Here is a 15,030-nt window from a genome sequence, read left to right as displayed (position 1 = left end):
GGAATTGAGAGGAAACAAATCTCACCCCCAAGCCAAACACAAAATAATAAGGCATGGAATTAAAGCGTATGACCCTGCATGGCATGAGGATGCACCACCACCATCCTGCTGGCTGGATCAATATTAAAGGCTTTAGTCATTCACATCCTTTGTTGCTCCCCAGCAATTAGATGTCAGATCTGCCAAATACTGCATGCTAAGGTCCACCTAAGCCTAACAACCCAATGGGCTAGTGTAGTTAAGGCACACCAGTTTCTGTAGCAAACACCACACGAAGGAGTCTTATGGCTAGCATCACAGCCATTAGCCTTTGATTCTCCCACCCAAGTTGATCAGGTCCAATATATATCTGGGGAAAGCCACTGGCACAACACCAGATCATTGTGTGCATTCACCCTCCTGGATCTGTAGCGAGGTGCCTTATCCACTCTGCCACCATGCCCCTAAGTCCTGCATATGATTTAAGTTCGTTCATACAGGGAATGCGTATGTTGAAACAGCCATTCAAAAAATCCACTGAAGATACTGCAGACATTAAAAAGTGTTTCAGTTAAATTCAGCATCCCAATCAGAACCCAACATCCCAACACCAGAACAACTCACATCCAATGCAGGGGTAGAAAGAAGAACGTGTGTTGATTGGGCAACATCAGCAGCATGTAGGCTGTTATGGTAGGCTACGTCCGAATGGTAGTGGTCTTCTAAAGTCATCATGTAAGTTACAAAAGTGTCAGATGAGATTTTGAATGTTTTCAGGAGATCTCTTTCCTGCATGTGAAATGTTACAAAATATATACTGAAATCACATAAGTATGTAGGAAAATCAGAAACCACACAAATATAGTAAAAAACCCAGCAAGTTTATGGGGAATCTCTAACCTGAAATATGGCGTACATGATACAGGTGAGAGGCCTGCTGTGCGAATATCTTGCAACATTAAAAATATTAAGACCCCATTTATTCAGGTCTTCTAATTCCTACAGAAAAAAACAAGAACAATAAAAGAGAACGGTTACACTACTTTAACACTGTGTGTGGGAACATATTATTGTATTCATCATGCAATTTATGAAAATGCATTACGGTGAAAATTAATTTAAAAGGGCCTAGTAATCGAAGCACATGAAATGAAAAGTAACAATGAAGAGTCTGTACTAGATTCATGCTAAAGCAGCAGTTCCTAGCTCTGGGTTGCAACCGAGATGAGAGTCACGGGGGCAATGCTGGTGGCACTGCACAGAAAAGGAGAGCCGTGCCATGTGCTGGGAGCTGCCCTGCCCCCCGGCTGCCACTGCTGCAGCCGCACTCCACTACCAGCAGCAGGGCACAGAAAAAAAAGGTTGGGAAACACCGTGCTAAGAGAAGAAAACATTTCACTATGAAAAAGATATATTTACAGAACTTTGTGTCTCCTTGTTTAGTGGAAGGAAAGCCCAGTAAAAGGCAAAAGCCAAGTGGCCGGTTCTTGGACGTGGCCAATGGTTCAACATAGCTCAGGAGTGTACAGGTCAGAACTATTTAAATATCAAAGGAATGTACATTCCAAAATATACACAGCAGGGGCCTGACCTAACTCCCCTGTAAGATTAAAATACACATTGTCAAACACTAATATTGATTCCCTTTTAATATTTTATAATATTCTTTTAATATTTTATAAAAAGATCAATGAATCTACAGTAGCTGGCTTCATCAAGGTCAATCAGAGGATACAAGAGCCCAGAAAGTACTGACTCCTATTATCACACTGAAGCTATTAGACAACACACTGTCTTTTTTATTTCTAGCTTATGTTCAAGAATCAGGCACACCTTGGCCAGATGGTCTTCCTTTTCCGTTTTAACACCAAATCGAGAAATGCTGGTGTTATTTAAGCTTGAACTATGCATTAATTTTTTCACTCCACTGATCTGTGTCATGAGCTGCTGTTTTTTCTTCTTTTCTCTGTCCTTCTGTGTGGGAGAGGGAATCTCTACATCATTCTGCTTGTCTGGGAAAGATAAAGGCAAAACGAACGGGTTACATTTCTAAAGCATATAGCAATGCCCCCCTTTAAAACAAACCATTTTCATGAACTTCATTCAGTGTTATATAAAAAGGATCATTTTAGAGCCTGGTACCCTCCTTCACAGGGCTGATTGTTTAAAAAGGGTCTTTTAATATTCCCAGAAATTCCATGGAATTTGAAGAACTAGACTGCAGCAAGCATGATATCATTAATCACTGCCGTTGTCTTTAAATAGTGATAATTAATAATGTAAAGCTGCTATGTGCTAATAGCTTCAACGTGGGGGGCAGGCCTTATGATGCTGAGAAGGATGATAGAGGTCCATAGGAAAAGGGGGATCAAATTCTCTGTTGGCATATCTATATCAAGATCAGTATCATTGCACTGGCAGAGAGCTTGGCTCAGGAAATGCATATGATGAGCAGTGTGTTGTCAGAAAGCAGCTGCATTTCCCCTTCTGGCTCAAGCTGTCAGCAAATGCAAAGAAGGGGTGTGTCAAGCCACAGTCAAAAATCCCTGCTGATTCAGTGGGTCTGCATACAGATGCCTACTTGCAGTATTCCAATGCAGACATGGCATAATTTCAGAATGGACCCTCATGAGCTAACCCGACTGAGGAGCAGTAATACAATCTCTGCCTGCCCTCCACCAGGATGAATCCTCCCTCTGAGGATTCATACAGTTTTCTTTTATACCTGCTACCTCCAATATTGCTTAATAGTGTCATAAAATATCATTAATCTTTTTTAGAATAAATCCACCCATTAAAAGTGTACAAAATAACATAAAATCTTCCACACTGGGCATTGTTCATGGGCCTATGCTCCTTCACTTTTGAAGATCTGGTCATCCTTAAAGGGATCAAGTGTTAACTGCATTTTCCTTTGACTAATTAAATAGCTGTGCAAAACAATCTGCCACTGTGCCCGCAACACTGCAATTAAGAAGAACGCCATTATCTGTAACTGCTGATGTGATGTCACTAGGTGCTTCCCTTTTGTGTTGTCTCTGCAACAACAGAAAATCTTTCCTATGTACAGTCTCCTTAGCAATGTTTAGCTTTGAAGCAGGACAAAACGAAGATCCTAAAACAGATCCTTATGACTTAATACATTCCTGCATTCATGACTTATGACACTTTCAAGGAAAATCCTTCTGACATTGAGCTGACTCAGGTAGTTCAGAAATGGAGATTAATAACAAGGATTGATGAAACTCCTCTGTATTTAGTATAAGGTTAGCAATATAAACACATAAAATACTATAGGTAGTCAACTGATCTGCACAAAACAATATTTATAAAACACTGACTTGTCCTTAAAAACGGAGTTGGAGTTTTTTAAAATTCATTGATTTTAAGATATAAGAAAAGGTTCAGAAAACCTACTTATCATATGGTTAAGATCTAATTATTTATATAATGCCCACTGGTTTCTAGCTGTGGTTGCTTTTAAACCATCTAGAGCTTGTGGTCACATGAACAAATAATAAGTGCCCTCAACTATTACTTTAGGATCCATCAGCAATGGTTTATCTAATTTGTTCCACTATTACTGTCCTTAAATTCAATTTATGAGTCTATACTACTTGTAAAATTAGCTGCCATTCATGTGGAAGAGCTTCAAGGTATGCTGCAATAAAAGTCAAAGCATCTGAGATCAGAAACACATCTCTAGGAAAACAAATACAAATTCAGAGCCTGGTCATGCAACCATCTCATCCAAGAAATCTCATCAGCTTCAAGATGGATCTGCACACATCTCAGGGATTACTTAAATCAGTAAATACTGCAGGTTTGTATCCTATGTGTTGACCTTCTCAATGAGTCTGTCAGTTATGCTATTGTCCTTAATCCTGTAATTGCCACCAACAAAAAAGGAAAATGTTCATTTGGAACTGAAATTCATGCTCAAGTTGAAAACAGATTTAACAAATTCACAGTTTACACTGCGGGCAGCTATTCAGCATTTCAGTTCAAGATGCAACACAGAAAGACACAATGCAGTTCTGAGAGGCTATAATTCCCTGATGAGTTAGAAAATAAAGGAAGCTGCAACATGATGCGTCACTAGAGAGGACAGTGTATAGTAAAAAGCTATTCCTTTTTTTAAGTTTATGCAGGTAGGCTAAGAGAGCCGTAAACCAGTTTTTCAGATTGGTCACTGATACATCCCAAACTTGCTGCCTTTAATGTGCCAGAACTCCCATCAACCAAACATGGACATCAGGATTGGGCCTGGAGGCACACAATAAAGCAAGCAGTTTCCCTGTGCCAAACTGAGTTAGCACTTAATAAAAAGATCCTACAAGATCTTTGGGCCAAATTTGCCACTGGTGTACACTGACACACTGAAAGCGTGCCTGCTTGAGCCAGCAAGGTCTTTGGTCCAGTAATTAATAAAGATTTTATCCAGTCGATCACTTGCCTCACTCACACTATGAGCTATTTCTCTGCATGCTCTGAATGGTATAAACCCCTTCTCTTGTTTCATTTAGATGACCAGGAGACAGTCAAATGAAGTAAGCTCCCTTTTTATGCAGATGCAGACAAGCAAACCCTAATATGATACAACCCTTCTAAATAAACACACGTCCCTCCTTCCCTTGTAGCTGCATGTTATTCTCTGTGTATTCGTTTTAATAAATAAATCCATGCAAGACCATTCATTAAAAATGTTACCATGTGAACTGCACAAGTGCCTGACAGATGGACTTAAAAGCATTACATGCACTGTACAACATATAGCGTAACAAACTTTATTAATTTATTTTAAATGGAACTAAGTAATCAGGTTATGATTTACCCTAGTGTGGAGAGCCTGCACAAGGCCTCTCATCACTACTCAAGCCATTCATTCAGGCTTTAAGTGATTTAGAGGCCCTTGTGTTGTTTCCTCTATGGGCATGAATGTTACCATTATAGAATAATAAGCAGCAAGACCAAAATCAAGATTATCTTCTAGAGCAGCATACCATGGGAATATCTGGATTCTCTCCCAGTAACAAACAGTGATGAATAGTCAATCTCACTTGCAAATAGTCCACCAGAGAGTGTCATACCCTCCCAAAGCATCCAAAAGTATCTGTAACTACCACCATGGAAGTGAGCCTCAGTGTAATACAGTATGCTGCACGCTCTTCTACTGAGGAGGCAGATTGTTGATCTTCAGATTGCTACTCCTGGGATTAATTAATGTTCTGGATGCCCTGATACGGCATCTTGATAAAACAGTGCCAATGAATTTCCATAAATGTATATTGGTTATTAAGGATATTCTCTGTCCAAAAGCACATGCAGTTATCTGGTTTCAAGTGTAGGTGCTTAACTGATTAGTGAAACCATTTAAAATAAAATGCCGGAAGTATTTCTGTTTGTCTGATCATTTATTCCTTCTGGGCAAAATTCATCCCAGCCCAGAGATCCTTCCAAAGTCCAATTTACCACTTAGGCTCTGTGTTAAAGGCTGAAACTGGGACTTGTGCAGATTTCTGCTTTTTAAGAATGCTCACACATTATAAAACCAAATGTGAAATATTTGCAACAAATTATATTTTGTATGAGAAATGCACTGGAAACAGAAGAGGCCCAATTCTTAAATACTTAACTTGATTCATGTCAGTTAGTCTATGATCTCCAAAAGACTACTAATGGCAGAACAGCTACTCTTGGATGCAAATCTTTGTGAGATGAGCCCTTGAATTACCTGTGAGAAATGAATAAGTATATCCAAAACGGTGTATAAAATGTCTGAAGTGAGGCTTACTTTTTGGGGGAAAAGGGAGATACAATTTTATGAGTTAAGATAGGAGTATAAGCTGAAGGTATGTGACTTTGTGCTTTACATAAGGTCAAAAGAAAATCATAGATTTTATCATGTAGCTAACAGTTGGTTAAGGCAACCTTAATAGAAACATACAACTCTTTGTACTTAGAATTTGGATTATTTTGAGGAAATATTTATCCAAACATTACGCTTTTCTTCTCCCCCATACGCCATTTGAAAGAAAACATTTGAGTAATGGCATCTATTGTAAGGAGTAGATGGTGACTAATTTGTTTCTCAGAGAATTCTTTTTCTAATGGGATATGAAACCTTGGCATGTAATAACTTACCTAGAAACGTGTTTGAAATATATTCAGACACCTGGTTCCCAGATCGGCTCATTTCTGAGAGGTGTGTTAGCTCCCGGTTCAGCATTCTCTTGAACTGTTGGAAAATAAATAAGTTGACATTTTTCTGAATGCTTTCTAAAATTAATTTGGCTTTAACATTGTTACATGCAACTAGACAAATACGATGTTAAGAGGCAAACTATGCAGATATTTGGAACACAGTCAATATCATATGGCTGAATTTAGATAATATTCAGCACCATCATAACTGGAAATGTCTTGCTATTGTATTAAACTGACACAAAATGAATTTAGAACAGAATGTGCACTTCAGGTTTTGCTGTATGAAATGCAGGAGAACATTATGTGTTAGGTAATACATCTGAAAGATCAAAGAGCTGCACTGGTTTTCATTACTGTTCCCTATAAACCATTTTTATTCCTAAATTTCAAAATATAAAATTTGCTGAATTTTGGAACTTGGAAAAAAAAGAGGTAAATGTATACAACCAAAAAGCATGACAGAGATACTGTGACTCTAAAACAGAAAACAGATGTTTATATATGCAGATTAAAATGCAGGATTTAACTGTGCTTTCATCCAAAGATACATAAAATGATTCTCCTGATTCACAATTCAAACTATTTTACAGCAATACTGCACTATCCTGAGACATGAATTACCAAAAGGAAAAAAACACCTATACCTATGTCTGCTGCACATATGAGGATGTTAACCTTTGCTATAAAGTGCACATACATATTGATTTAAATAGCATATACTAACCAATATTTACAATCTATAACAGTCATATTTCACAAGTTTAACCCACCTTAATGTAACCCCAAGATACAGATAACAAATAGTTTGCTTCAGGCATTTTGGAAAACTCCACACCACAGTCCACAAATCCCTTATGAAGAATTCACAGGTCAGATAGAGGAATTCCACAAGAACAAGGACGTCCCAGTTTTCCAGTCAATAAAAAAAATTAATATTCATAAAACCCAGAGATTCGCACGATCATGGTATCTGCTAATCCAAGACAAAGCCAAGCTTGGCATTTCATCCTTGCAGAAGGGCTGTATGTAGGCTTATTTGCTAGCAGAACGGAATAATGAAATCAGGGCTTGCACGAAGAAGCAAGAACTAATCCAACTGCATTCAGCTAGATGGCTCGAAGCACTTATGAATTATGAATAGTGCTGGTTGCTTAGCTAGCTGAAGGGGGTCCCCACTTCAAATTTGTCTCGCTCAGTTGAACTATGAAAGGAAGAAATGATGATTTTTTTTTGAGGGGGTTGCCAGCATTAGTAATACAGCCATCTTTTTGAAAAGAAAGATTAAAATGGAGGAAAACCCTATGCATATTTAAATAAGTGAAAAGCAGGCAGCAGGCACCTCATCTCAATTTGTGGGATTTTTTTTTTTTCCAAAAAGCCTCATCATTATAGAGACAGAGGGAGCAGGGCAACCATTTACATACAGGTTTTTAAAAAAGATGATTTCTAACTTCTTTTGCAGTGACCCTGCTTTTGCTTTTTTTTTACATGTAAAATCACCCACAAGGTAAAGAGGAAAAGCAAAATAAGAATTGGAAATATTTTAAAATGATATATAATCAGTGTTCAATCATGATACCATTTTATGAAGGAAAACACATTAAACCTTACAATATGGGTCTATAAATCACAATTTAAGATTTCAATCATTTGGTGGGGCAGGGTTGCAATAATGTCCCCACAATGCTATTTTATACATTTAAGCAGAATTTGCTTTTGCACTTGAAATTGCAAGGTGATTGGTTTATAAGCAAACCTAATCCATCCCGTTAATGAGAAAACATTAGGAAAGCATAGCTGACTGTGTCTGAGATGTAATCACTATAGAAAATGACGGGTGATTATAAATATTCATGCTATCTTAGGATTTATTGCTATTATCTGTACTGTCAGAAGACATCCAGTCAGGATGCCAAAAATAAAAGTGAAATCTTATATTTAAAAGTATTTCTATCCTCTGACTGCTTTGAGTAAGTTTATCACTGTTGCCTGGGATGACGTAATGTGGTTTTCTCTGCATGCATTAGAGGACATGTATGGACGGGAAAGACTGCTGCTGTAACGTAAACCCCCACCAATCTACAAGAGTTCAAGCACAGGCAGTCAAAAGAATATCATCGTAGCATGGCAACAGCACCACATGATGATCTGCTTCTTTACTGTAAGGCTTCCCCTTCAGATCGTAATCAACCATCAATAATAGCCTTCCTGCAAGAATTCGAATGCTCCTTTAAGCCATACTAAGGCTATTTTCTAAAATGTCTTTAAAAAGCAGCTTTACAGAGAGCCAGAAGACATCATATTTTGCCTGATAACCACAACAGTCACAATACCTGATATTCCAGGTAGCTGTTTTCAAATCCTCACGTCACACATATTAAAACTATGTTTTGTTGATTAGTATACTAAATACAAATTCATATTGCTTAAGACTGCCATCCAGGTGGATTTAAGGACATGAAATGTATTTGTCATGCACCACAGAAATAACTACATGGAATTATTTTATAATACCGATCTACTTTTCAAACCGCTGTACCGGAGAACTATCAAGTGCCAATAACATTACTCCCCCCACCACACACACACTTTAATTTAAGTGTCATATATTACTGGCATTTGTTATCAACGTATATATAATGTTATTGGCACTTGACAGATATGCTGTACAGCAGTTTGAAAAGTAGGTCAATATTATGAATATTACACACACACACACACACATATATGGAGAGAGAGATCTATATCTCTCTAGATATATCTCTACATAGATATAAATCTATACTGTTATTGGCATTTTGGGAAGGCCATGTAATAGGTTTAGGTGCCCTGCTGACTTAGTCTAGTGACATTGCTTCCATGAAGAAATATTTTTGATTGGTCATGGAAAGGTCTGTTATGGAAAGTCTGCAAAGAAAAGATTCAACTATAAGCGTGGCAGTCCATGCAACGCAGCCAAACTGACACCAAGATAGGGCCTTTGGTCAATGGGAGCCTCATCCAGACTTGGATGGTATGAAACAACATATTCACTTTGATACTCCATGGCCAAAAAGAAAAAGATACAAGTAGCTCTGCGCAGTGGCAATGATCTGTGCAGGTAATTGTGGAATCAGGAACTTTCCATTTTTATTACAGCTCTACCTTCCATACATTCCAGGTTTTCCCTTTCTCTTTTTATGTAAGAAATCTACATCTAAAGTTCCCACTTTTTTTTTTTATTCCTCGCATGTGCACATGAAAAGACTGCAGACTGAAACTTGGACTCTTCTGTCGTTAGGCCTCTGCACCTAATACCAAAGCTTCTCTCCATCCATCCTGTACCAGTAGCCTTCGTTTTTTATGATTATAAGATAAGCAAATGAAAGTGTGAAATCTCTTTAAAATATTTTTAGGTTACTTCAGCCTGGGGCTGGGTAGCAGATGCCATCTCCCTTTTACCATGTAAACATCAATGTGGAACACCAACATGGACAGAAGTTTAGACATAATTTGCTTGGACTCCTTGCCATTGCCATCTGTTGGCGCTTTTTCTCTCAACAGTCTGCCTCCCATCCCAATGTGTTCTTCAGACAGTAATGGGTTAGGTTGTGAGTTATTCCACCAGCTTAACTATTGAAGGTCATGCGTGTTTTATATAATTAATTGAGAGAGGCAACCATCTGCAAATGACAGCTTTCCTGCAAATTTCCAAATCCTCCTATTCCTTTAATTCCCCATGGCAAATTGAGAGCAGGAAGGAACAAACCCAGCCACAGTCAAACAAGAATCACCAACAATTGTGTGGGCTAGAAGTGAAGGTAAAAGCACTGAAGATAGTTTAGCTAGCTGGCTGCCACCCACAGCCAGCTTCTGGAGAGAAACAGATCTGCACATGTTGAGCCCGATGCCTGAAAATGCCTGGTAGCAAGAAACGTGCATTTTTTCACTCGAGAAGTGCCTGGAAGCATGGATCCAGTCGCATGGCCTTAGGCAACTTTTCCTGATGCGTCAGTGCCACTGTTCTCTTGGCACACAATCAGCTCACTAAGGAATATGTCACAAGATATGAACAAGGGGGTGGTGCAAATGGTGCTTGCTGTGAAGGTCAGGAATCCCAGGGCTGTGGGCTCACTGGGGAATGACTTTCACTTACGAAGTCTTCTTGATGATTCATGTCAACCGAAAGGGGGAACGCCTCTGACCTAAAACCAAGGAACTCCCTGGCCAAAACTTGGTTTTGAGTGATTATACAAAGTCTGGAGTTATTGCACACATGAAAGCAAAGCTTCTTGTAAATAAGAAGGCAAGTTATGTAGGACTACACCAATCCTGAAAACAGCATATGGACGTGGGTCACAAATCAGCAGAGTATTTCAGCATATCATCTTGCCGGGGTCATTTGACCCCAGTACTCTTTCCTGCCATGGCAGGGGTCGGACTTGATGATCTGCTCAGGTCCTTTCCGACCCTACTAACTATGAAACTATATGCTTAAATTTAAGCATGTGAGCAGTCCCATCGATGTCAAGCTTAAAGTTAAGCATGTGTAACAAAAGTGTTTACCTGGCTTGAAGCCTTTCCTTCCAGAAGGCAACAACTGTAATCAGATGACTATAAAAATGAATTTCAAACCAAGTGGCGCTGAGTGGATTTCACAAAAGCCTTGTCTAGTATCATGCCTTTCAGTGGTGACTTAAAACACTAGAAAAACATTTTAAACCCCACTACCATAATTTAGACAAGTACTAGGTATCATTAACCCCCTTTTTAAAGGACACTGAAGCACGCAATTCAGTCACTTGCCCTAAATCACGAAAATCTGTAAAAGATGAGGACAGGTACCAAGTCTTTGATTCCTCTCTGTTCTTCAGTAACAAGCCCTCATTTTCCTCTGTTTATAATCTTTAAATGTAAAAATCCTCCCTTCCCACTTCCCTCTTTGCGTTTTAATCAGCAACTTTTTCTGCCTGGAGACTCAGTACTTCAGCACTGCTAGAAACACTATCAGGTGCAAATGCCCCCAAGACAGCTATTGTAGTAGTTACCTGCACAGATTACATGTCTGCTGTCTATGCTGCCATTGCAGTGCGACATCAGAATAGCGCTGAAACATCAATTCATTCAGAAAATTTCTTCAGTTTGAGACAGTTAAAAAAAACTGCGGTATAGTAGACAGTTAGGCACTATGGCGGCATTTAGAAGCCTTTATTAGACATAGAAACCATTTTTTATGGGATTTGGGGGGTTTCGTGAGCTTTCCTTGATGTCAGATGCTCCAGAGAGATGCTGTTTCTTTTCTCTTAAACTGTTCTGCCATTTGTCTGCAGTGCCTGCAGGGAGTCTGCATGTTGCTCTCTCTGCACAGATCAATGAATGATGTTATGTGCAAACCTCTGTAATGATGCCTTAGCTAAATCAATCTGACAGCAAAGGGTAAAACAAACAGATTGTACACAAGCCATGAGGCAACACCAACTGCTTTGCAATGGAGCAAATAGAAGCACTGTATACTTTGGAATCGTATTTGTGCCTTCGTAATGATTATTATAAATAACAATAGCACCTTGCACTTAGAGAGTGCCTTTCATCTGATCCTCTCACCACATTTGACAAAGGGGAGTAAATGTTACTGGGTACTGAGGCATGGAGAGGAAGCGATTTGCCTAAGATCACACAGGGAATGAGCGACAGAGCCAGAAGCAGAACTCAGATCTCCTTCCTCCCTCTCCCGCCCTCTGCTCAGTGGACTGTGACATTCAGACCTCAAGTTTATAAAAAGAATAGAAATATTTTTAATACAAATAAAGTCGTAATGAAAAGCTTACAGCTACCAAACAAACATAAAGAATGCCTGATTTTCTAATCACATAACAGCAGTCTCAAAAACATTTAGGCAGCTGTGAAAAAAAGCCATCAGGTTGTATGGACCTTTCCTGTTTTGCAAGTTTTGAAATGCCTGTAAAAGTCATTTGAACCAAATTAACCTTGCTGAAACACTGAATCATTCCTAGGCTGATAGCAGTAACAACTTTTCAAATATATGCAGAGACAGTAGGACCCAATTTCCTTTCAGAGTCTTTTTGTTTTGGTTTTATTTTGGGGGGGGGGGGAGAATTTCTATTGTACACTGATTTTTACAAATGCACCTGCAATTCTATGTAGTTCAGTAAGTTTAAAGTGCAAATTTCTGCTTCATTCTGACTTCTTCAATTCTGTTACTGGCATGTGATGAACAGCATGCAGATCTGTTCCTCTGACTGAAAAGACAAGTCAGAAACTGCCCTGGTGGAAGTCTTTACATGAGCATTCAAAAGACTGGAAACACCATGAGAGTCAACCAAAGAGAGGCTCATCAGCATGCCTCTTTCCGTATAAGTATAGAAGGATAACGTGCAGTTAAATGGTGAAGGGAAGGGATGTAGCCAAAAGATCTTAAAACGGGGGTCAGCAATGATTTGGGGCACAGTGCCAAAAACACCCGCAACTTCGACTGGCGTGCCAGGGGCAGATCGTGGGGGAGCCATGAAGGGCCCGGTCTTTTTTGTGGCAGCACAGCCCCAGGTCCTTCCCTGAGGCACATGTGCCAAGCAAAATGTCTTTGTGCCATGCTATGGCACACGTGTCAGGGTTGCCTACCCCTGACTTGGCATCACGTGTGAATGGGCCTGGAGCAAGTGATGGCTTTGAGCCAAGGATATGTGCCCCTCTTCCATAGCACCTACAGGCCAAGCTTGTTTAGATTTGGGAAAAGGAAGGGAATCTGACCCTGCCTGTGAGACAACGTGCAAGATTTAGGGGAAGAAATACACTCCCCAAGCAGCACCTAGGAAGGTGACCAGCTCCCAGACTGGAGTAGTGGCCACGCTCCGAGGTTCCACGCAGGCATAGAGAAAAGTTGTGCAGATCACCGCCCAAAGATCTGTATCAGTAGAATATATCCTAATGCTTTGGCTTTCTGTGAAAGAAGAAAACTTCTTCCCTGAGAAGGTTTAGGGGGGAGCTACTCAGATGCAAACACGAGTTTGGTTTTGCAATCCAGTTCTTACTCTGAAGGTAATTTAGGTGACGGCATCACAGCTGGGCAGAATGCTCTGCAAGGAGAATAAAGACACAGGGCCGGGTCCTCCACTAGTGTGAATCTGCACAGCTGGTATAAATTTCCCTTTGTTTTCTGGTCCAAGAAGCTGGATTCTAAGATTAAACATGAGTGCAAAATACTTACAGAAGAAAAGCACTGTTAAGCTACCTCAGTGATTTTCCTTGGAAAACCAATGCTGAAAGGGCTTTTTAATAGTTTCAAGTCTGCTACGTGTAAAAAGGTTTATGAATTGCATTCCCCACTGATCCACCTTTCTGACGCAAATGCAGCATTACATTCTTCACTCGGAGACTGTTTTTAGAATTTCCCAGAACAAAAGATAGCGAAGGATTCTTTTATACAAGGATAGCTCTTGTTTGCATGCTTTCTGGACAAGTATAACAGGGTTAAATCCTGCTTAGTTTAATCACTCTTGTAAACTACTTTGGGCCTGGAGGCACAATTAATTTCTGGTGTAATGCCATTCATTTACTAGAGTTTGACCAAGAAAGAATCTGTCACTATATATTTAGAAAAAAAAAATCCCCATGCAATACGTAGATCAATTTTCAATATTGGAAATCAGAACGGATATTGAGGAATATTTGGTCTCCTCCTCCAGGCTAAGCTATATTCTTGTCATATTACACAAAGACCTTTTTTAAATCCTTAAAAAAGCCGTAGGCAGTTTTGGGCCTGAGAGTTTCAGAACATGGGCACAGCTGTGTAATCTGACATTAAAGCTCCTAAAAGCAGAAGACAAGACCACAAATGGTTTAGGGGTTGCTTGTTTGGTTTTGTTGTTTGTTTTTTGTGGGGGGGGGTTTACAGTCAGCTGATAAATGAGGTAAAACTTTCTTGCACGAGAGGATCTTTATTTTTTTTCCTAAGTTCTTGAATAAAAAGTCAGCTCTTATTAATCTGGTTCCCCAAGACCTCTACAAATTCTGAAGACCTCTCTTCATTTTGGAATCTTTCGAGTTTTCCAAATGAACAGTGCTTTTAAGAAGGTAGTCTTCTTTCCGAATAACAACACTTCCATTTGTTTTTAATTTTGTAGAAATGTCATCAATTACATGGTGGATTTAATTGGATGACTAAAGTTTGTAACTGTGCTTTCCCTTTACAATTTCGATTATTTCTTCTTAAGCACTCTCACAAACGGAGGATGGAAAATCCATTAAAATTAAATTTTAAGAGTACATTTTTTTCGGATTAAATTTTAAAACTCTTTCTTTAGAAGAGACTTTTTGAGAGATGATAGCAGTAATTTCAGTGCCTATACTCAGCTATCAGGCTTTTTACATTTTAGCTTATTTGCAACTACTTTGATTTTCTCTAGAATATTTTGTTTCTGTTTTATAGAAGCTACTCTAAACTAGACACAAAACTTCTGCTTTTTTCTCTTTGGTTTGCTCTTTAACCAAAAGGTAAACACTGAGTCATGATATTTTCATTTTATACCAAGAGAAAAATAGTTTATAATGTATGTGTCCAGGAGAGCACCTTATAGGAAAAACATCATGGCAGATTCATTTATGTAATTTTATTTTATTATTTAAAAATCCAGAATAAGCTCAAAGCATAATTTCCCAAATATAAAAAGTTGCCCTCAATCATCTAAGAGCCTCTTTTTTTAAAGCAATTACACAAATCTGAGGTAGATATACTAATAACGATATTTTGACATTTTAAAATTCATTATGTTCTTTGAAAAATATCTGAACCTGCTCTGGGGGCTAGGTATGAAGTGAGAGCTTCTGTGTGTGTGTGTGAACCAGTAA

The 15,030-nt window shown here is 39.0% G+C and overlaps 1 protein-coding gene across 4 annotated transcripts in view; it reads right to left on the bottom strand.

Annotated features, from left to right (window-relative positions):
* The window catches only part of PDE4B (phosphodiesterase 4B), a 287,515-nt gene that overhangs the window by 7,823 nt on the left and 264,662 nt on the right, over nucleotides 1-15,030 (bottom strand). For 3 of the 4 annotated variants that reach the window (XM_019531586.1, XM_019531588.1, XM_019531587.1), the window contains 4 exons: nucleotides 6,124-6,217; nucleotides 1,813-1,991; nucleotides 880-978; nucleotides 604-768 (listed from right to left, as the gene is read on the bottom strand). In XM_019531586.1, coding sequence (XP_019387131.1) covers nucleotides 604-768; nucleotides 880-978; nucleotides 1,813-1,991; nucleotides 6,124-6,217 — 537 coding nt within the window. Of the gene's footprint in view, nucleotides 1-603; nucleotides 769-879; nucleotides 979-1,812; nucleotides 1,992-6,123; nucleotides 6,218-6,956; nucleotides 7,494-15,030 lie in introns of those variants that run through there. The other variant, XM_019531589.1, reaches the window with a different exon arrangement.

Source organism: Crocodylus porosus, unplaced genomic scaffold (genome assembly GCF_001723895.1).
Source record: "Crocodylus porosus isolate Cpor-Errol unplaced genomic scaffold, CroPor_comp1, whole genome shotgun sequence".
NCBI classification, from domain to species: domain Eukaryota; kingdom Metazoa; phylum Chordata; order Crocodylia; family Crocodylidae; genus Crocodylus; species Crocodylus porosus.
Note: the sequence above shows the minus strand (reverse complement) of the source record. Positions and strands in the feature narration are given on the sequence as shown.